General features: G+C 41.4%; 1 protein-coding gene across 1 annotated transcript in view; it reads right to left on the bottom strand.

Moving 5' to 3' along the window:
- The window catches only part of LOC143291119 (uncharacterized), an 80890-nt gene extending 63071 nt beyond the window's left edge, over positions 1-17819 (bottom strand). Inside the window, exons 1-3 of the mRNA XM_076600749.1 lie at positions 17665-17819; positions 8136-8307; positions 7023-7079 (exon numbers count right to left, since the gene is read on the bottom strand). Of these exons, the coding sequence (XP_076456864.1) occupies positions 7023-7079; positions 8136-8237 (159 nt within the window). The 5' untranslated portion in view covers positions 8238-8307; positions 17665-17819. The remainder of the gene's footprint in view (positions 1-7022; positions 7080-8135; positions 8308-17664) is intronic.
- Between the last annotated feature and the right edge of the window lie 5120 nt (positions 17820-22939).

The raw sequence follows: 22939 nt of genomic DNA, 5'->3' as shown, positions 1-22939 counted from the left end.
CTATCATCCCCAATCCCACCCACACACATCCTCGCCCTCGCAAACTTCCTCACATCACACGTATGCATACATGTACACCCACCCAGAAACAACCCCCCCCCCCCCCTCTCTCTCTCTCTCTCTCCACCCGTCCAGACCACGCGGTATACTCACTCTCTCTCTCTCTCTCTCTCTCTCTCTCTCTCTCTCTCTCACACACACACACACACACAGCCACAAAAGGTTTGCGTGCAACAGCAAGGTAATGGGGCCTGGAATCATTTTCACATGAAAGGAAACCGGAGCGGGGGATGGTGGGATGAGGGAGGAGGGAAGAGGACCCCCTCCTCTAAGTTACACCCCCACCCCTAGCCCCCCTCACCCCTAACACACACACACACACACACAACCTCCCAAGAAAAGGTCAAGCCATGCCATTCATCTTCTTCCTGAGTTACAAGTTCGACATCCCGATTTTTGGGACAGCACGGAACGGTGTGGGTAGGAGTTACTAACTCGCGTGTGCACAAGATAACACCTGCATATCATTTATAAATAGAAAGTAATCACCATGTACTCACACAGTACTACTGTAACGCTAACAGTACAACGTATCTGTGTAGACACACACACGCGCACACACGCACACACACACACACGCACACACACAGTGACACACACACATGAACACGGATGCTCACTCGCGCACTTGACGCCTGCACAAGAGTTTAGCCCAGTCTTTGTAGTTTTTTTGCTTCCCCAATCCGAGGGACACATGTGTGAGGAAGCCACTAAAATACCTCTCTCCACGGCTGTTCTTTCACCAACCGAGACAGTTTATGGGTCTCCTAGATCTTTTCACCACTCTCTCTCTCTCCACACACCCACACACACACCCACACACACACAAACCCCCAACAACCAGCCCATGCCACACAAACTCGCGTTACATTTGCACATGTGTACAAACACAATTTTTTTTTTTTTTTTTTTTTTGTGCATAGTGTTACGACACACAAGAGAGAGAGAGAGAGAAAAAATGGGAGGGTGGTAGCTGTAAATATTCCAAAGTGCTAATACCACCACCACCACCACCATCACTACCACCAGCAACAACAACAACACACAAGTTGTGTTTAAAAAAGAAAAGCAGCAGCTGGAGGGAAATTCCAAGGTAAAGATTAAGAAAGGGGGAGGGAAGGGGAAGGGGAGGGGTGAAGGGAAGATGGCAAAAAACTGAGCAAGGCAACACCAACATATCAGAGAGCAGAAACCTTGAAAACCAAAATTGAGACCAGCAGTCCTCATACTTAGTAGAACATAAAAAAAAAAAAATAAATAAAAAATCAAAGCCCTTGAATAAAAACAATAAAACTCAACATGATTTTTTGTTATGAAGGGAAAAGAAAACAGGGCTATGGGGTAAATAAATTTATATATATAAATATTAATATTATTTGATTGAAAGAAAGAAAAGAATATATATATATATATATATATAAAAGAAGAAGTAAATGTGAAAGAAAGATCTCAATAGATCATTAGATGTGTGTTTGTGTGTGCACACAATTTGTGTGTGTGTGTGTGTCCTGTGAGGTTTGAAAGTGCAAGATTTTAAGCCAGTAAATTATCATCATCATAATTATCATAATCATTATCATCAATATCATAAGGAAATAACTTAATGATCATTATTAGGGATGAAAAATCAGAAAATGTAAGCAGAACTCTGTCAAAAGGCAAAGGGGGAAAAAAAGAATAAATAAGCTGCTTGCAACAAGTGTAAAAGAAAAAAACAACAACTTGTATCTAAATTATAAAAAAAAATCAACAAATGAAAAGGAAGCCACTCCTAAACCATCCTAGTAGAAACCAACACACACACACACACACACACACATGGCCATTCTTTCTTCCTTCATCCCCACACACACACCCAATTCCTGTCCATTACCCCACCAGCAGGGGTGGGTGGGGTGGGGGGGCGGCAACGGGGGGGGGGGGGGGGGGACAGCCTAAGCCTTCTTTCACACCACACACCTTTCCCTTCAGGCCCACAAGCAGGTAGAAAGGAAATGGAAAATATGTGAAAGCACAGGAAAAAAGAAGACCAACAGAAAAGGCCAGGCAAAAAATAAACAGGGGAAGTAAAGCCGGCAAGGGAAGGGATGAGGAGAGAAACCACCGCCACCACCACCACCACCACCCTTGGCTGTGCGGTGTGGTGCGGAGCGGTGCGGTGTGGTGTGGGCCAATATCACTGGCAAACACAGTCAGGAGCACTTCAACTCATGAAGCCTGGCTTTAGAAATAGGGCCAAGACACACTCCCCGGAAAAAAAGAGAAGAGGAGGGAGAGAGAGGGGTTATTGCTACAACACCTGAACAGTCACTGAAGACACGCACTTTTCCACCACCACTCTCCTTGAGGTTCTATTTTTAGGACTCAGGGCGAGAAGTTGCTCCTGGGCGTTGGGCAAGAGCGTACACTTGTGTGTTACTCATACTGTTTTAGTATAGTACTCAAACAGTACTATATATATATTGAATAACTGAACATTACTTTGTACTTCCTGGAAATACAAGCACAGCTTATCCAACCAGTTGAAGAGAATGTTCGTTGTTACTAGCTGAATTTGTCACGCTGACCAGCTGGCTTCCTAATTGTAAGTGTAATACTGTTGATACATCATGCAGTTTATCAAAGACGATGGATCTACACCTTGAAACTGCAGGGCTGAATCTGATTCCAAAAATAGGGCTCATCTATTTCAGTTTCACACAACCGTAACATTAACATCAAGCAAGGACCTGAAATTATCTCAATCAAAATAATATCTTCTACCACTTTTTATCCATGGATACCAAATGATCTGAGTTTTTGATCAGTATGCAGTTTATTTTCATGAACTATAATAAAAACTTACTGTAACACCTCTGTGGGCAAGACTTTTGGCACTGAGTGACATGAAGTATTCATGTAATGATGTATACTTGTATAAATCATACACATCACACACACACACACACACACACACACACTATATATATATGTATGTATACATACACTGACACATGGCATGGTAAGTTATTTTCTCAAGTCAAGAAGTAGAGCCTTTCTGTTTTCAAACTCATTTCAGGTCAGCCCCAGTTAATGCCTGTGCCTGTTCAATGACTTTGTTTGAAGCAAAAGAAACTTGGTGAAGAAGATCCTCACACCCCCCACCTTCACAGGGCTTTTTTTGTGTGCGTGTGTCATGGAGCAAGGGAGAGGAGGAGGAGGAGGAGGTGAGGGAGGGGTGGGGGGGGGGAGCAGGTGGAGGAGAGAGAGGGTACCAGGTTGTCAGGAATGTGTGGGAGGGAGGAGGTGGCGGCAGGGCGGGCTGTGGGCAAGGAAGGAATGTTGACTGTGAACAGTGAAGCCACTGAATAGAAGGCGCTTTTGATTGGGAGTTGATCCAGTGGGGTGGCAGGGTAGGTTGGTGGGGAGGACTGGGGTGGGGGGTTATTCAGGGTGACTGGGCTGTAAGAAAACAAGCTGGCAGCTAGCTAGGTCTGGGGGTTGGGGGGGGGGGGGGGGGGGGGCAGAAAGACTTCCCTCCCTCCACACTGTCAGACCTTGTGTGTGTGTGTGTGTGTGTGTGTGTGTGTGTGTGTGTGTGTGTGTGTTAGTATACATGGATGTGTGTGCTGTATACATGTAGTGATGTACATGTATGTGAGTTTGAAAATATGTGTATAAAAACTCTGTGTGTGTGTGTATGTGTGTGTGTGTGTGTATGTGTGTGTGTGCGCGTGCGTGTGTGTTCGTGCATTTATATGTGTGCTGCATGTGTGCATGAGTATGTCTGTATACATGTATGTATATGAGTGTGAAAATATGTGCATGAAAACTGTGTGTGTGTGTGTGTGTGTAAAAAAGTGTGTTTGGGAGTGCATGTGTTTGTGTGTGTGTGTGAACTTTTTAGTGTGTGTTTGGGTGTATAGATCTACAGATCCCTCTCCGAATACATGTTTGTGTGACACTTTTACCACTGCTACAGCGCTAGTGGTAATTTCCTTGATTTTGAACAACAACTGAAGAGCCCTTACAAAGGCAGCTGTGACAATGCCACATATGTTTTGCAACAACTGTGTAAATTTTCATTTTCACTGTTCTATTTCTCTAACCTCTCCTACTATTCTACAACACAGAATGCTACTTTATATCTACAACCTTAGTCAACTTCTGTTAAAAATCTATAATACAGTGTGGATGTGTGTGGGTGTGCATGTGCATGTCTGTGTCTGTGCCTGTGTGTGTATACATGTATACACAGGCATATCAACTATTCTGTCAGTCTGTGTCAATCTGTGTGTACATATGTACACGTGTTTTCGTGTGTGACTGTGAGTGCACAGCTGTATATATATACATGTGCATGCATGTGCTTCATTGCTTGTGTCATATACATAACAAATCTGCCATCTGGTCAAAATAGCTCACACAAATCACAGTAAATGATCCACATCTTTCAAACTTCTAAGCGGGGCCAAACTAGAACTGGAGATGAACATCAAAAACACAGTTTTCGCACTATCTCCAACTTCAGATGACATGTCATGTGTCTGAAGTGCCCTCAATGCTGCCATACTTTGATACAATTGCTAATTCAGCTTATGCTTGAAGTTGAAAAGCAGGATGATAACCTTTACGATAATACTACCTGTAGTGGTAATGACACAATCAGTTGCTACAGTCAAACAAAACACCTGATAACCGATCACAACAGGCCCTCTCAAAATGGCAAGCAACAGTGCAAGTACGGGCCTGTGGAAATAATGTGGCCTTAATAAACAAAAAATATATGAGAGGTTTTCATATGTTATAGACTTTGGCTTACTATACAGAATCTGTCATTAACACTAAAACTAGTAAAAGGTTCTGAAACGTCCACCAATTCAGACAAAAAACCCTATTCACCACAAGAAGTTGAATCTCTTGGGCAAATTCAGTTGTGATTGTCCAACATGGAGAATAAACAATGATTGCTGGCCAAATCACAGAATCATTTCAACTTCCACTCCCCACAGTCATTCCATCCCTTGCGCTGATCACTTGTTTACAACTAGTTTTTTTAAATTAGTATAATATTTAATAATAATATATGATTTTATGTTCAGTTAGCACATTCTACAGTTCTCTCTCCATCTCGTTGCATTCATGTATGCGCTACACACACACACACACGCACGCATGCGTGTTCAGCTATTGTGCTTGTCAGTGTCACCTACCGCTGACTGACTAAAACTCAGACAACAACTTTCTGAACCTGCATAAATAGACAGCAAACCAGTCTTGAGTCTCTTGTGTCAAAAGCATTCTCCCCATGTCTTCATAAGCCCTCACAAACCAGGAAGCCTTTGAGTGCTGACAAGCCATCAATCAAATTTTGTTCTTTTAAACATGTCCTCCTCCTCCTCCTGTACACGCATTTCTTAACTCTACATTCTCCATCCATTTCACTTTTCTTTTTTTCTTTTTTTAACCTTTTTTTTATCATAGTTTTATAATCAGGAGAATGCATGTCTTAGCGAAGTCAGTTTAAAAGCCAACACAGCCACTCTTCAAGTTCAAATAATAATTAGTTATTTAGTGATATGCAGATGATTTATGGTTCAGTTGTTTTTTGTTGTTGGCTTTTTGTAATATGAAATATTGAATACGTAAAACTAAAACAAATTATGAACAATTATCATTTACTGAATCCAAAAACAGACTCAGACACTGAGAAATATATCCAACCTAATGCTGATATCTTAATTCATATAGCAAACACAACTCAACGAAGTATAAAGAAAAGACACACAGACACACTAATGAATGCGTAACATTAACAAGTAGTCGAAATGTAGCCAAGACATATGTACACATGTATGCTTCATTACAGTGGCACAGACATAGCATACATCATAACTTTTTTTTTTTTCTGGCAGGTGTGGTGGTCAAATGGCTACAGTCAGCACTGGATTATCGCCCAAATTTCCTGAGTTTGATCCTAAAAACACCCAGTGGGTTAATGGTGGAGATTTTTCCAATCTCCCAGGTCAACAAATGTGCAGACCTGCAAGTGCCTGAACCTCCTCATGTGTACATACATGTACCATTGTATATGCACACAGAAGATCAAATTCATATATGCGTGTTAAAGATCCTGTAATCCATGTCTGTGGTCAGTGGTCCATAACCAGAACATCCCCAGCATGCATACCCCCCAAAACAGTATGGTTGCCTACATGGCAAGGTAAATAAACAAACAAGTCAAATAGTGAATACATGTAAAATGTTACTTGTCCATGTGAGTGTGTATGTGTGTGTGCATGACTGAAACCTGATTAGATGACAGAAAACAAAAGATGAGTGCCCAATGACAGCTGTCAACAGAAAATGAATGATGAGTGCCCAATGGCAGCTGTCACTAGTGACAGTGTCAGTCGGCTCTACCCTGGTAGACAGCCCGTAATGCAAATGACTCTGTGTTTGTAAAGCCCTTCTAAAGAGCTTGATCTCTGACCAAGGATTGGCACAATATTATGAATATCCACATAAAACTGATATCATCATAAATAAAGCAACACAAGTTTGTTACATTCAGTTCACTGATTCAATTAAACACTGCTTATGCTGACGTAGATTTTCCAGTGTCTGAACATGATATGGGGATAAATGCAGAGAGGTTCATTTTCCAAAAAGTTAAAGTTCTGTGTTTGTAGGTCTATAAATGTGTGTGTCTGAGTTCAAAGAAGTGTACACTGTACAATCTGTGTTTTCGGAGTCTGTTTTGTGAGTGTGTTTCAATATCCCCAATGCAGCAACAGTTCTGCTTGTAATCTAGCTGAAAACTTTTTTTTTAATCAAAAAAATTAAAAAGTTGACAATACACAATTCATATCTTATATGCCAATGCAAAACTAATGTATACACATATAGAATATTAATAAACAGACACAGATCACTTGAACGGGTTTCACCAGCCAACAAAAATACAGATGAATGATACTCACAGCAACAGTGTTCCTCTCTGTTTCTACGTCAATGTCAATTAAGTTGTCAGACAGGTTCTGCAAAGGAAAAGGCGATGGATGTCAGTGGCAAAGTATTTTTTTAATACTTTAAAACTTTGTAGCAACGAATGAGTAGATCTTTAATTTATTCCAGTGGAAGACTAATTTAATAGTGTTTGTTTTTTAATATAAACTCAAAACTCTCTTCCATGACAAAGTTTTGTCATAACTGATAATATTGATCAATATATATATATATATCAATATATATATATATATTATTTTTTATTATTATTATATATATATATATATATATATAAATTATATATATATATATATATATATATATATATATATATATATATGAGACTGAAATAGTGAAAACAAATAAAATATATGCTGTCTGTTTCATTCTCAAAATTTTATGTTGTTAATGTTTTCTCTCATTTTAGTCTGAGCACCAGACTTGCTTTCTTGTTCAGTTTGGTCTTGTACCCTCAATCACCCACCCAACTCCCCCCTTCCCTCACTCAGCCTCTCTACCCCAATGGTTCCATTATTCAAGTCATTGATTTGACAAATCCTGGAATATGGTAACATGGCATGATATTTTTCCTAAACAAAAACTGGTCATAACTTTTGCAATACACACCTAATACATCAGTACATGTATACATCTTCTTTTTTTTTTCTTTTTTTTTTAAGAACAATCATATCACTCAACATATTCAGTCAAAAGGCTGAAAAAGCCCATAAAAAGCCGACCAACGATATGATCATGACACTAACATTTAAGCCCCCACTATCACCCAGGAACATAAGCATACACAGGTGAGAATATCAGTTATGTCATGGCAAAATGTGACAATACACTCTCAGTAATGTTAGTCGAGTACAGTGTCGTAAACTTTCACTTTCTGATCTTGTACCTTTGTGACATGTTCGAAACCAACGGTGCAGGTGCGACTCAGTCAACAATTTCAACAACAAAAAAATATGAGCAATACACGATTGAGCGGGTCCTGGATGAAAAAAGTACCACTCTTCATCAAAAATTTAAACAGGGTTGAAGGTGAGGGGAGTGAAAAAAGAAAAGCTGGAAGAGCTGTGTACCTTCCATGGTTCCCTTGAGTCCCACCGATGGGATCGCCCACTGTCTTGTGCATTTGCCAACACAAACAATGCCACAAAGCTGCAAATAATCCTCCAAGGCATTCCACAAAGTGTTTCAATCGACGAATCTCTTAATCCCGGTTTGATGCAGAGAACAGTGTCCACACAATACCTGCAATAAAAAACGAAAAGTTAACACTCCTCTCTGAGTTTCTGTCTCACCGTCGACCACGATTCGATTTCTTCATAGCCAAACACTGCAAGAGTTTCATTCACTTCTTCTGTATCCTTGCGCGATAACAAAAAGTTCTAAACTGGTGGAAATTTACAATAAAACATGTATCAGTGTTTAAACCTTTCTTATAATCTGTTCTTTACAAAATGATTTTAAAACTGTAATATAATGTAAATATACCAATGTGTTAATCGACAATCCCAATTTCATGCAACCGTAACAAATTCATTCGCACTTCCGCTGAGTAATGGAGCAGGTTAAAATTACCGTCTCCGATACTACCTATTTTAATCTCAAATTCACACACGTATTCTTGAGCTAAGTACAGGTTTGGGAAAATGCATAGCTAACATGGAACTTAAAAAAACCTTTTAAAGAGACAAAAAAAAGGAAAAAGAATATCAATCTGTCTAAATCACCTTCTTTGCATTTCCCTATTCCACACGTTGTCCAGCGACCACTTCGGATGATCCTAGCATTTTCCGCAGACGACCACCCCGCTACCATTCAACTACGTGCCCGCAACACACACGCACACCTCTGTCATTTACTCTACCAACAGCCATACGTTCAATTATTATGGCTTAGTTCAACTCTATGAACATTATTTGGATTTGTACTTAATGTAAATATATAATAATGACCAAACAAAAACAGAATGTGAAAAGAGAAGTAAAAATAAATAAATAAATAAATAAATAAAAATTGATGTTTAAAAAAAAAGAGGGGGAGATGAAATGACATTTTATCACCCACTTGTCTCCTTTGGTACTGTGGTGAATTTGGGAAGAAAAACAAATCCGAATATAAATGTGTTGATTCCACTGTCGTGACTGATGAGCAGCAGTCGGCTGGAAAACTGAGGCCTAATGTGACTCTTCAAGTGTTGCGGCTTTTCAACTGAGGTTTTTAATTTGCTCTCACCGAGTTAAATGCATGATCGATTCACGTCACATAATCTTTAAATACATGATAAATTCCAGAGTATTTGGGGGGGCCATACTTGTGAAGAGTAAAGAAAATTACGTCAATAATTAAATTTTGTTCTGCAACCAACTAAATGAATATTAATATTGAAACTGGCTCGTCACAGCGGCCGTGCCAGTCTTATGTCAACAATAACTTGACTCCTCTTTCTGCTAATGATCATCGCTGTTAGTCAGTGTTTTTCAGCGTGAAAAAAAAAATCATATAAGCCATTTATGCTTGTGTAGTTTTTAAATGTCCTTAGACAGATAGGCAGACAAACAATCAATTAAAAAAGCACAACTTCTTTTTCTTTCTTTTTTATTTTATTTTACATATTGGCTTATGCCGTTGACGGGCGCAATAGCCGAGTGGTTAGAGCGTTGGACTGTCAATCTAAGGGTCCCAGGGTTCGAATCACGGTGCCTGGTGGGTAAAGGGTGGAGATTGTTCCGATCTCCCAGGTCAACATATGTGCAGATCTGCTAGTGCCTGAACCCCCTTCGTGTGTATATGCAAGCAGAAGATCAAATACGCACGTTAAAGATCCTGTAATCCATGTCAGCGTTCGGTGGGTTATGGAAACAAGAACATACCCAGCATGCACACCCCCGAAAACGGAGTATGGCTGCCTACATGGCGGGGTAAAAACGGTCATACACGTAAAAAGCCCACTCGTGTGCATACGAGTGAACACAGAAGAAGAAGAAGAAGGCTTATGCAGTTGTTAATGTACATAATGACAGCCGCATAACCAGCTTCACTGATACAGACAGACAGACAGACACACAGGCATAGATAGATAGATAGATATGTATGAAATTTCAGTCTTTTTTTTTTCTCTTTTCTTCTTTTTTCTTCCTTTTTTTCTTTTTCTTTCTTTCTTTCTTTCTTTTTTTTTTTTTTGATAGATGTTTTGTAGCTGTGTGTTTTGGTGTCATAATTCAGCCTTAATCTCCAAGCCCACCAGTGTTAGGAACATTTACTTCAAGTTGTCACTGATTAACAATTAACCACTGAGCACTGACTGGCATGCCCTGCGCCTGCACGATCACACACACACACACACACACACACACAACACACACACACACACAGCACACACACACACAACACACACACAAACACACACACACACACACACAACACACACACCGCACACACACACACACCGCACACACACACACACACACCGCACACACACACACAAACACACACACACACACACACACACACCGCACACACACACACACACCGCACACACACACACACACCGCACACACACACACACACACACACAAACACACACACGCACACTGACACACACACACACACACACAACACACACACACACACACACACACACACACACACACACACACACACACACACCGCACACACACACACACACACACACACACACACAACACACACACACCACACACACACACACACACACCGCACACACACACACACGCACACACACACACACACACACACCACACACACCGCACACACACACACACACACACACACACACACACACACACACACACACACACACACACACACACACACACACCTTTTTTCCGAAATATCACAGGCTTTGTGAAAGAATAAAAATAACAACGTAACATCAGCCGATCAACAACAACACATCAACAACAGGGTTTAAAGGCCGATGTATTGTTCTCAGTGGAGTCAGTCACATGCATTTTAGTCTGGTGTCATCTGTACATGTATATTATGTAGTTTTCAGTTGTGAGGTCGAAGTCCAAGCAATTTAAAATACTACGGAATAGAACTGCAACTCGGTGAAGGGAGTCACACACACACACACACACGACACACACACACACACACACACACACACGCAAACACACACACACACACACTCTCTCTCTCTCTCGCAAATATTGTATTTCTCAGGTAGTGTTTTTCAGTGCACCACAACACCTCAGTAATAAAACGTTACAAAGTACAGACTGCAAAGTTTATACACTTGCTCTGCGGGGAGGAGTCCCATATAGTCACACACATCGATCTTACTTTGGAACTTACAGAGAAGAAGGAGTATTGCCCCTTGGTGAATACAAAAAAAAAAGAAACTGTCGCAAATTTTGTTTCAAGAAATACACTTTGCGTAAATTCAGTATCAATGTTACATGCACTTAGATCTCCTTTTTTCCTCTCTCTCTCTTTTTTTTATGAACAAACATCTAATTACCCCTTCAGTGCCAGGGGGGAAACAGCAGAAAGTGGTGTTTCGGGTCATAAAACATTATCCAAAACAATAAGCCTAAAAGTGAGAAAATGGTCTGGAGATATACCACTCTAGACGAACTGTGTGAATTTTCAGCCTTCCAGAGCTATTTCTCATTTTTTCTGATGACGTCATCAGTGACGTCACAATGCACGTAGGTAATACGTTTTATGGCAGTCAAGGGGTTTTAAGGGACTGATTGCTTGAAAAACTGGATGATAAGCTCTGTGTTTGACCTCTAAAGTGGGACAATCCTATCCGGCCGAAGATCACAGGGCAGGATGGGGACTGATGGGGCTTGATTGCCTACAGTAAGTCTTTCATGGGTTACTTCGCTAACTCTCTAAGTAAACAACGGATCCCTTCTAAATTTGCGTGGATCTAAAGTACATGGTGAAGCCGGGCAACCAGGGCGCCGATTTCTTGGCTCTGTCACTTAAGAAATAGTTCAGTATTCGCGTTCGAAATCATGTATGACAGACAGATAAACAGTCAAACATAGGTGACAAAACCAAAAACAAACAGACAGGTATCAGTTGGGGACTAAACCCAAAGACTAACACCGCGATCAAGTGATACAGACAGAACATTTTGTTGGGAGAAATGGAAGGAAGGATGGATGGAAGGATGATGATGATGATGATGATGATGATTGTACAGCGCCTATCCTCGGTGTCAGAGACCAAGCTCTAAGTGCTTTACAGAGAGTCATTCGCACAACAGGCCTACCTGGGTATAGAGCCGACTGAGAGTTGCCTTTTGACGCTCATCATTCGTTTCCCGTGTCACTGATTCAGTCAGGTTGCAGTCACACACACACACACACACAAACTCACATAGACATGTAAATTTTTACGCATATGACCTGTTGTTTATTACCCCCGCCATGTAGGCAGCCATACTCCATTTTCGGGGGTGTGCACGCTGGGTATGGTCTTGTTTCCACAACCCACCGAACGCTGACATGGATTACAGGATCTTTAAAGTGCGTATTTTGATCTTTTGCGTGTGTATACACACGAAGGAAAAACACAGGCTGCATCAGTCGCAGCACTGACCCTCACACAATAAGTGGAACAGTGAAACGGGCGGTGGACACACAGGCTTTTCACAACTATAATGTCTATAAAAGTTGGGGCCAAATCAGCGGGGCACTGTGCAGAGATAATATATATATGACAGTCAGTCGTGTCCGACTATGACCATCAGAACAGCAGAGGAGGCAACTGCTGTTCCGGACTATTTGGGCTAGAATTTGATTATAGTGGAGAGTGTCTTGCCCAAGTTACATCCCCACTCTCTCGGCCAAGAGGGTTTTAGGACAGTCGGCGTTGGTATGGTTCCCAAAGGCTAAACAGCCCACAAGGCTGCAGCACTAAGAGCCAAGTGCAATTTTGCCTCCTAGTTTGAGAGTCATTATCCTTCACAAAAGACTAAGCTGTAAATGATTTCCCACTGACTGGAGAAACCATTGATGATACAGCGCAGAGATATCTCACATGATAATTGTTGCTGGCTGTAATTTGTTTTGTTTTCTTCGCTTTGGTTTGTGTACTTTTTGTGATTAGTGTAAAACTGAAACATTTCAGTATGATTTAATTGCATTCTCGACTGAGGAACACAATGATTAAACTCAAGTTCTGTGGATCGGTTTCAACGTCAGTCATCGAGTTTGATATTTCAGCCGGAAATTGACCAAACAAACAATAGTCCAAAGCATAACTCTTGTAAGTGGAAGCATTCGAATCCACGTATACAGATTCAGTTTTAGTTTGAGAAACTGACTTCAGTAGGGTTTAATTCTTTTAGTTTGCATACTTTTAGTATTAGTTATCTGAACGTGCTAAAGTAATCATGTTTTAAACATACAACAGTAAGTTATGTCAGCTCATTAACATGTCAGTAGCTTGATAATTAACACTGTGGTACGTGTCAAGAAAACTAGGTAGCTGTATATCTTATACACGTACAGTACTACCATGCATACAAAGTATCATATCGATAATGATATAGAACATAATTATGCACTATAATCTTTTAGGTGTGTTTTTTTTTTTATAACATGATTTGAAATCAGTATATTTAATTTGCGGAATATATTTTTCCATCTTTGCTTCTTCTTTTCTAAAAATCACACACACACACACACACACACACACACATATACATATATATATATATATAAATTTGAATTTAGTAATCGATTTTTATCTTTCAATTCAAGTTTTTGTGTTGGTCACTTGTACTGGAACGTCAGTCTCTCTCTCTGTGTGTCTCTGTCTGTCTTTCTCTCTCTCTCTCGTGTGTGTGTGTGTGTGTGTGTGTGTGTGTGTGTGTGTGTGTGTGTGTGTGTGTGTGTGTGTGTGACAGACAGCCGATGTGAACAACTTCAAAGAACAACATAACACTCAGTGTAACCCATTCAGCGCCCTCGATCAATCTCAGTCTTTCATCTCTGTTTTTTCCTCTGAGTAGTTCTCCATGTAGTTAGTAAAAGAAAAAAAGCCTGTCTTTATCATTCAAGCCCTTTTTCTTCGTCTTCTTTTTTTCAGCTCTAAATCTTATTTCATCACTGGCACACACACACACACACACACACACACACACACACACACACACACACACACACACACACACACACACACACACACACACACACACACACACACACACACACACACACACACACAAACACGAGCGCGCAGGTAAGATCTATTACATCATAATACCGCGTGATTTCATTACGAAACTCTTTTTTTTTTCTTCTTCTTCTTCTTTTCTTTTTGTCACCACACCGTAAGACCCCGTAATCGCATGCTTCGTGAAATCAAAGGTGGTCTTTTTAGACGGTAACTTTACACACACGACAATAACATTGCCTATCCCCCCTCACATTGGTATTTCAACTCGCACTGAGGTCGGTTTCGTCACACATCCTCAATCAATGGATCATGACATCGTCGCGGGATTTTGTACATGTCGCGTATTACGTCAATTACCTTACACGTAGTGGATTTTTTCCCATTCAAATAAGGACTTCCTGAGTTTCCGAAGGCCATCACGGTGATGACGACGATATACCAAGTTAAGAACTGAACGAATACTGACGTGGGTTGCTTTCAGTTTGTCTTTCGCACCTGAAACCAAAAACACCTGCCCTTCATTTACGCATGAAGTGAACAGTTTCAGTGATCTTGAACGGGAATAACAACAGGTCGTTAATCTTCAGTTTCACCAGTGTCTGGCTGTCAGTTTAGTACAGTAGTCTCAGCCTCTGTCTCCGGCACAAACACAAACACACACAATCACAAACACACACGCACACACACACACACACACACACACACACACCGACGGACAACACGAAGAAGAAGAAGGAGGAAGGGAAAGAGGAAGAGAGAGAGGGAAGAGAGACAGACAGACAGAGACAGACAGAGAGACAGACAGACAATCAGAGAGAGACAGACGGACAGAGACATACATATAATATACACAGACAGAGGCACACACACGCACACAGAAACAGAGTGGCGTGACTGGCCCAGAGGTAACGTGTCCCGTCTACTCAGTGGAAACGAGAGAATCTGAGCGCGCTGGTTCGAATCCCGGCGCCGGCACAGTCGCGCCAGTATTTTCTCCCCTTCCACTAGCCTTTGAGTGGTGGACTGGACGCTAGTCATCGTTCGGATTGAGACGATAAACCGGACGGGTCCCGTGTGCAGCATGCATTTAGCACACGTAAAAGAACCCACGGCAACAAAAGGTTGTTCCTAGCAAAATTCTGTAGATAAATCCACTTCGATACTGAGGAGAAACAAATAAAAACTGCACGCAGGAAAAAAAAAAAAAAAAAAAGCAAAACAATGGGTGGCGCTGTAGTATACCGACGCGCTCTCCCTAGGGGGAGAGCAGCCCGAATTTCAAACAGAGAAATCTGTTGTGATAAAAAGAAATACAAATACAAAAACAAATCAAATTGGAGGCCGCCGAAAAACAGAACAGAACAAAACAACCAAGGGGTGGCGCTGTCAGTGAAGCGACACGCTCTCCCCGGCTGGGGAGTGCAGCTCGAACTGATTTCACATAGAGTGTGACAAAATGAGTAATACAAACACACACACACGCGCGCGCGCACTCACACACACACACACACACACACACACACACACACACACACACAGAGAGAGAGAGAGAGAGAGAGAGAGAACTACAGTATTTCACTTGAACTTATCTTGTTCTTAGCCAGGTACTGGTAATGAAAATTCAAGAAGAAGAAGAAGATATATATATATATATATATATATATATATATATATATATATAGAGAGAGAGAGAGAGAGAGAGAGAGAGAGAGAATAAACTACAGTATTTCACTCGAACCTATCTTATTCTTACCAAGGCACTGGTTAATCACAACACTGGGAAATGAAAGATTGGAATTGAAACATATGTGTTGTTGTCAGTAACCCCAAACTATGCTGGCTCCCACACGATTAAAAAAAAAAATCATTCGAAATCATTTAATATTTCCCAGTCTGTGTGATCTTATGTGCATGAACACCAAAACAAATGGATAAATATAACCTTTTAACAAAAATGAAAATTCAAGAAGAAGAAGAAGATATATATATATATATATATATATATATATATATATATATATATATATATAGAGAGAGAGAGAGAGAGAGAAGTACAGTATTTCACTCGAACCTATCTTATTCTTAGCAAGGCACTGGTTAATCACAACACTGGGAAATGAAAGAATGGAATTGAAACACATGTGTTGTCAGTAACCTAAAGCTATGCTGGCTCCACAAAAAAAAAAAAAAAAAAAAAAGCATTCGAAGTCATTTAATATTTCCCAGGCTGTGTGATCTTATGTGCATAAACACCAAAACAAATGGATGAATATAACCTTTTAACAAAAATGAAAATTTAAGAAGAAGAAGAAGAAGAAGAAGAAGAAGAAGAACAAGAGAGAGAGAGAGAGAGAGAGAGAGAGAGAGTAAACTACAATATTTCACTCGAACCTATCTAAGTATTCTTACCAAGGTACTGGTCAATCACAACACTGTGAATTGAAAGATTGGAATTGAAACATATGTGTTGTCAGTAACCCCAAACTATGCTGGCTCCCACACGATTAAAAAAAACAAAAAAACATTCGAAGTCATTTAATATTTCCCAGGCTGTGTGATCTTATGTGCATGAACACCAAAACAAATGGATAAATATAACCTTTTAACAAAAATGAAAATTCAAGAAGAAGAAGAAGATAGAGAGAGAGAGAGAGAGAGAGAATAAACTACAGGATTTCACTCGAACCTATCTTATTCTTACCAAGGCACTGGTTAATCACAACACTGGGAAATGAAAGATTGGAATTGAAACATATGTGTTGTTGTCAGTAACCCCAAACTATGCTGGCTCCCACACGATTAAAAAAAATCATTTAAGAAGAAGATGAAGAAGAAGAAGAAGGAGAAGAAGAAGAAGAAGAAGAAGAAGAAGAAGAAGAAGAAGAAGAAGAAGAAGAGAGAGAGAGAGAGAGAGAGAGAATAAACTACAGGATTTCACTTGAACTTATCTGATTCTTACTAAGGTACTGGTTAATCACAACACTGGGAATTGAAGGAATGGATTTGAAACAAATGTGTTGTTGTCAGTCACCTAATGCTGGCTCCATTAAAATATAATTCAATTAAAATTAGAAAATCGCTGAGAGGTCATTTAATATTTCCCAGGCTGTACGATCTTATGTGTATGAACACCAAAACAAATAAATGAAAATAACCTTTTAACAAAAATGACAATTTAAGAAGAAGAAGAAGAAGAAGAGAGAGAGAGAGAATTAAGAGGGGAAAACAAAGCTCAATACCCAACAATTTTCCTCTCGAAATATGATTCAACTAAAACAAACAAACAAAAAAACAAAACAAAACAACTACAACAACAACAAAAGAACAACAACAACAACAACAAACAAACAAGCAAACAAACAAAAAACAAACACCGAAACGATAACATAAATCATATAACTTTTTTTCTCTCTTAATACTCACAGTTTCAGACGGCGTCACACACTGAAAAACGGCGACAAAGACACCAATCATACAATGAACCACAAGACTTTTTCAGTCTCAAGTTGTGTAATGAAGAGAAACCAGTAGGCCTAATGATCCGCAACCACTTGGTGATGAACTGTAAATGCACAGTAACAAAATGTGAGAAATTAGCGACGACGTCGTGAGCTTTTAAACCGATTCTGCCAAACCCGTGACGAAACAATAGACCAATCAATTTCGTTGTGTGCGAAACAAACGAAGGCGTGATTTCGGAAAGCCCCATGTATGCTGCCCCATGTTAAAGCAATCTATTTTTAGACGAAACTTCCTTTGACTTTGTTCCTGTTCGGGGTTTCCCTGTATGAGCGGAATGTCACTTCACGTGGTGCACGTCTACGTGCTAAGTGAGTCAAAAGAGTAAACACAAGCTCTTACTAATGATCCGAGATTGGACAGTTGTTAACTGGTCTCTCTCTTTGTCTTTCTGTCTGTCTGTCTGACTTTCCACGAACATAACAAGGACAGATTGTAAGAATAAACAGGTCTGGGCTCATGTCCTGAAACCGCCTCAACTTGAATCTGGAGTAGTAATGATCAGTGAGACAGAAATGAGACAGACAAACACAGACACACAGACACACACACACACACACACACACACACACAGAGCGAGAGAGAGAGAGAGATATTAGCTAATCTCTCTCTCTCTCTCTCTCTCTCTCTCTCTCTCTCTCTCTCTCTCTCTCTGTATGTCTGTCTCTTTTCTGTTGTCTGTCACTTTCTCCCTCTCAATCTCTCTCTCTCTCTCCCCCCCTCTCTCTCTCCCTCTCTCTCTCTGTGTGTGTGTGTGTGTGTGTGTGTGTGTGTGTGTGTGTGTGTGTGTGTGCGTGCGCTGCACGCCGCGTGCACGCATCATTGTTCGTGCATCATGTGATTGTCGCGCGAACTTGCTGACACGTGCAAGCGTTTGTATGAAACTTACACTTTCATCGGAATAGTTGTCTTTCCACACTTTAACTCACTCAGTACGGCCAGTCCTCTCTTCTCTACACAGACCCCTCGGATGTCCAGTAGGTGTCTGAATGACCCAACCTTTAGTTTCCGTCGTCAGAATTGTGGTATCTTCTTTGTCAACATTCACCTCTTCAGTATAAGAGCCTTCCGCTTGCAATATTTTGATGATGGTAATTGGGGTGAAACGCTGTTAACGTCGTTTCTTTCGCCGTTCGTATGGAGAGAGTTAATATAACAGTTAAAAAAGGCAAAAAGTAGGACTTGGAAAGTTGTGTGTTAACAGTGATTTGGCTTGATTTAAAAAAAAAAGAAGAAAGAAAAGAAGTAAACACTTCATTTCGATTCAAATCAGATACCGTGGAAAAGCAACGTACACATTGTTTATTCAACTGGTCAAGAACCAGTGTCAAGGCATGTACAAATAAAATCATGGTTAAAGACAAACTAACCACCGCCACTGATAAGCAATACTATGTGACTAATATCTTAGCTCCCATTACAGATTTTATCCCCCCCCCCCCCCCCCACACACACACACTCCCACTCCCCCCCACCCCCCTTTTTCTTTAAACCCCGTCCGCTAAACTGACGACAACAATGATTATTCCACTTGTATACACGTAGTATAAATAGTTTCCTTGTTGGTAGAACATTAACAATTAGTTTTACCAGCAAGGAAGCTATCAATACGTGAATGCAAGTGGATAATCATTGTTAACTGACGACAACAATGATCATTCCACTTGAACTGCACATGTATAAATAGTTTCCTTGTTGGTAGAACATTGACAATTAGTTTTACCAGCAGCGCTCAGTGATAAATAAAGTTCCCCGGTCGTAATCTGATGGCAAGAGATCAGATCAGATCGACTTACTACAAGTGCTTTTGACACCATAGGTCCGTGGTGACAGAAAGATACATAAGCAACTTTTTCTGATCGATCGACAAGAGCTATTGACACGCTTCCTTGTTTCGATGGCAACCCGTCGGTAGATGGTAAAGCCGTGTATGCTTCCTCTTCTTGACGGGCGCAATAGCCGAGTGGTTAACCCTTTCAATGCCAAACTCGCGTTTATGCAGCAGCTAGGTAGAGGACACGTGTCACTGAAAGGTGACCAGATCATGGATCTGTTATTCATGAACCTACTGCTCTTAATTTCGGTGGTAGGTCAGACCGTATTTTCTACACATCACAGGAGGAATCCCCAGCTATTCTTAGACACCATATTTTCTGTGTTTGTAGCACAAGGGGTGGAAATTGTTCCGACCTCCCAGGTCAACATATGTGCAGACCTGCTTAGTGCCTGAACCCCCTTCGTGTGTATACGCACGCAGAAGATCAAATACGCACGTTAAAGATCCATGTCAGCGTTCGGTGGGTTATGGAAACAAGAACATACCCAGCACCTGAACATGAACAGAAACAGACATAAGGCGGACAGAGAGAGAGAGAGAGAGAGAGAGAGACAGACAGACAGACAGACAGACGGCAAGAATATCATAGTAATCAGAAGAGACACAGAGAGACAGAGAGACAGAGAGAGTCAGACAGACAAGAACAGAAACAGAGGCGCGCGCGCGCACACACACACACACACACACACACACGGATGGGAGAGAGAGAAACAGACAGACAAACGTGAGACAGACAGCTACAGGGAAACAGTTATCAGATACACGGGGACCCGGGCCCAGTACAAGCCGGGACCATCGATACGTTTCCAGAACGGTTCCGGTTATGAACAGGAAAACTATAGTGCTGCAGGGTCTTTAACGTGTGTCATCACGTGTTTCATTTGTTTGTTTATTTATTTATCTATTTATTCATCTTTAATTTTTGTTATTTTTTATTTTATTTTATTTTATTTTTTTATTATTATCATTTCATGTATTTATATATTTATATATTTATTTTCTCAAGGCCTGACTAAGCGCGTTGGGTTATGCTGCTGGTCAGGCATCTGCTTGGCAGATGTGGCGTAGCGTATATGGATTTGACCGAACGCAGTGACGCCTCCTTGAGCTACTGATACTGAGTAAGCACACGACAGGGGTTCAGGAACTGGTTCTGCCCCCCCCCCCCCCCCCCACACACACACACCCCGGCCCCCGCAAGACCCCCGCTGTACCCTCTCCCCAAATCTCCTCTTCAATACACAGACGGAAGAGGGTTCTTTCCATGTCTCTGGCCGACTTAACTCACTCAGTACGGCCAGTCCTCTCTTCTCCTCTACACAGACCCCTCGGATGTCCAGTGGGTGGTCTGAATGACCCAACCTTTAGCTTCCGTCGTCAGAATTGTGGTATTCTCTGTCAACATTCACCTCTTCAGTATAAGAGCCTTCCGCTTGCAATATTTTGATGATGGTAATTGGGGTGAAACGCCGTTAACGTCGTCTCTTTCGCCGTTCGTATGGAGAGTGAATGCGGAGACGTATTTCGCACTCGATATTTTGTCAGAGTGATGTTTCATTTAATGTAACTGATTTCTTCATTCTTTATGAAGAAAACGTTCGCCCCCGGAAGCGGAGTATGGCTGCCTACTAGGCGGGGTAAAAACGGTCATACACGTAAAAGCCCACTCGTGTACATTGAAGTGAACGTGGGAGTTGCAGCCCATGAACGCAGAAGAAGAAGAAGAAGAAGAAAACGTTCTTTTCAAAAGGATGAAATCATCACAAGAGAAGAACGATCTATTCGCCGGATCCTTTGTTCCTTGAACTTCCGCTTTCGCTTTGTCAAATCTCTGCATTCAGCTCTTCCAAGCCTGGCTGTAAAACGTGCTTCTCTTTCCCACCAAACATAGACCCCAATATCTCATCTAGGGAATTTTAGTGCTATGCCCCAAAAACCTCCACCCCCCTTTTATTTCCGATTTACAGCGGCCAGGTCAAGCCTGAAGCCAAGCGCATCACCAACACGACGCAACGAAAGCGTGCTGTGCGCAAGGCCCGAGCAGCATCCACTGCCACGACAGCACCCACTCGGCACTTGTGTCCCACATGTGGGCAAGCCTTCAGGGCCCGCAGACTCACGGACGTATATATAATTTATCTAGGCTGTTTTATAGGTTCGTGGCCCGGACTGGCCTCACCAGTCACCTCCGGACCCACAGCCACCAATCTTCAATCTGACTCTTGAAGCCATTGTCATATCTTTGAATCCGAAGGATCAACATCATCATCATCATCATCATCATCATCCTGTCTACAGTTTTTCTATTCACATGTAACCGTAAGCCGGTTTTATCTTTCTTTCCTTCTTTCTTTCACAACAAACACCAAAGGACGGACACGGGAGAGTGGGCGGTAGCTAGGCAACTGATCTAAAAATAGACACCACTGATCTAAAAATAGACAAGTGGCAGTGCCACTTTGCTGGCGTCAGTTCATGGGACGTGCAGGTCATGGACAGTGCATGAAGACTGGCCACCAGGTGGTCCTGGGGACGGCCTTTGACAGTTGGAATCTTCGCCTTGATGTCCACTGGAACTCCACCACTACTGATATAAAAATACACATCTATTTTTTAGACCAGTGGACCTCCACAGCGAATAACATTTCCGGCCTCCACAATGCACCAGACTATCACCATGGCAACGAATGGAGGCTACTTCCGTCCGCACAGGAAACATTTTAAACCGACTGCAGTCAGACACAGTTCCGTCCGCACCAACGTGACCTTCTAGAGCACGTGCCAAGAGGAGGTTAAACACTACTCTAGCTGGATTGGTAGCGTAAGCAGCACGGACTTGAAGTTGTGTACCTTGTGAATGGAGAGAGTTACCACTCTTTACTATTTGTTCATCATTTCATGTCCTGGCCTCATTATTTGTTAATTTCCAGTTGAAAAACCACAGAGGCAACCATGTGTTTGTTCTGTATTGTCCATGTGTTCTGTGTGGTTTGTTCATCACCTTGGGTGGTGACGGGCGCCGTCACCGTGATTCGAACCCGGGACCCTCAGATTGAAAGTCCAACGCTTTAACCATTCGGCTATTGCGCCCGTCTCTGACATTCATTTGCTTGTGTTTTCCAGGCACTGTCTTGTTTTTTCCTCGACTACTATTTCATAATAATAATAACAATACTGTACATTTATATAGCGCCCTTTCTCACTAAGAGCTCAGTGCGCTTTACATGAAAGAAAAATATTACAAGTAACATAAAACATTCATGGGCACTCTTTCTCAAAAAAACCCTCCCCCCCCACTCACATTCTCCCTTTCCCACTCCACATACATCCAAAGTGAGCTGA

The sequence above is a fragment of the Babylonia areolata genome, chromosome 16 (genome assembly GCF_041734735.1).
Source record: "Babylonia areolata isolate BAREFJ2019XMU chromosome 16, ASM4173473v1, whole genome shotgun sequence".
NCBI lineage: Eukaryota > Metazoa > Mollusca > Gastropoda > Neogastropoda > Buccinidae > Babylonia > Babylonia areolata.
The sequence above is the reverse complement of the archived record's forward strand: the minus strand, read 5'-3'. Positions and strand labels throughout refer to the sequence as shown.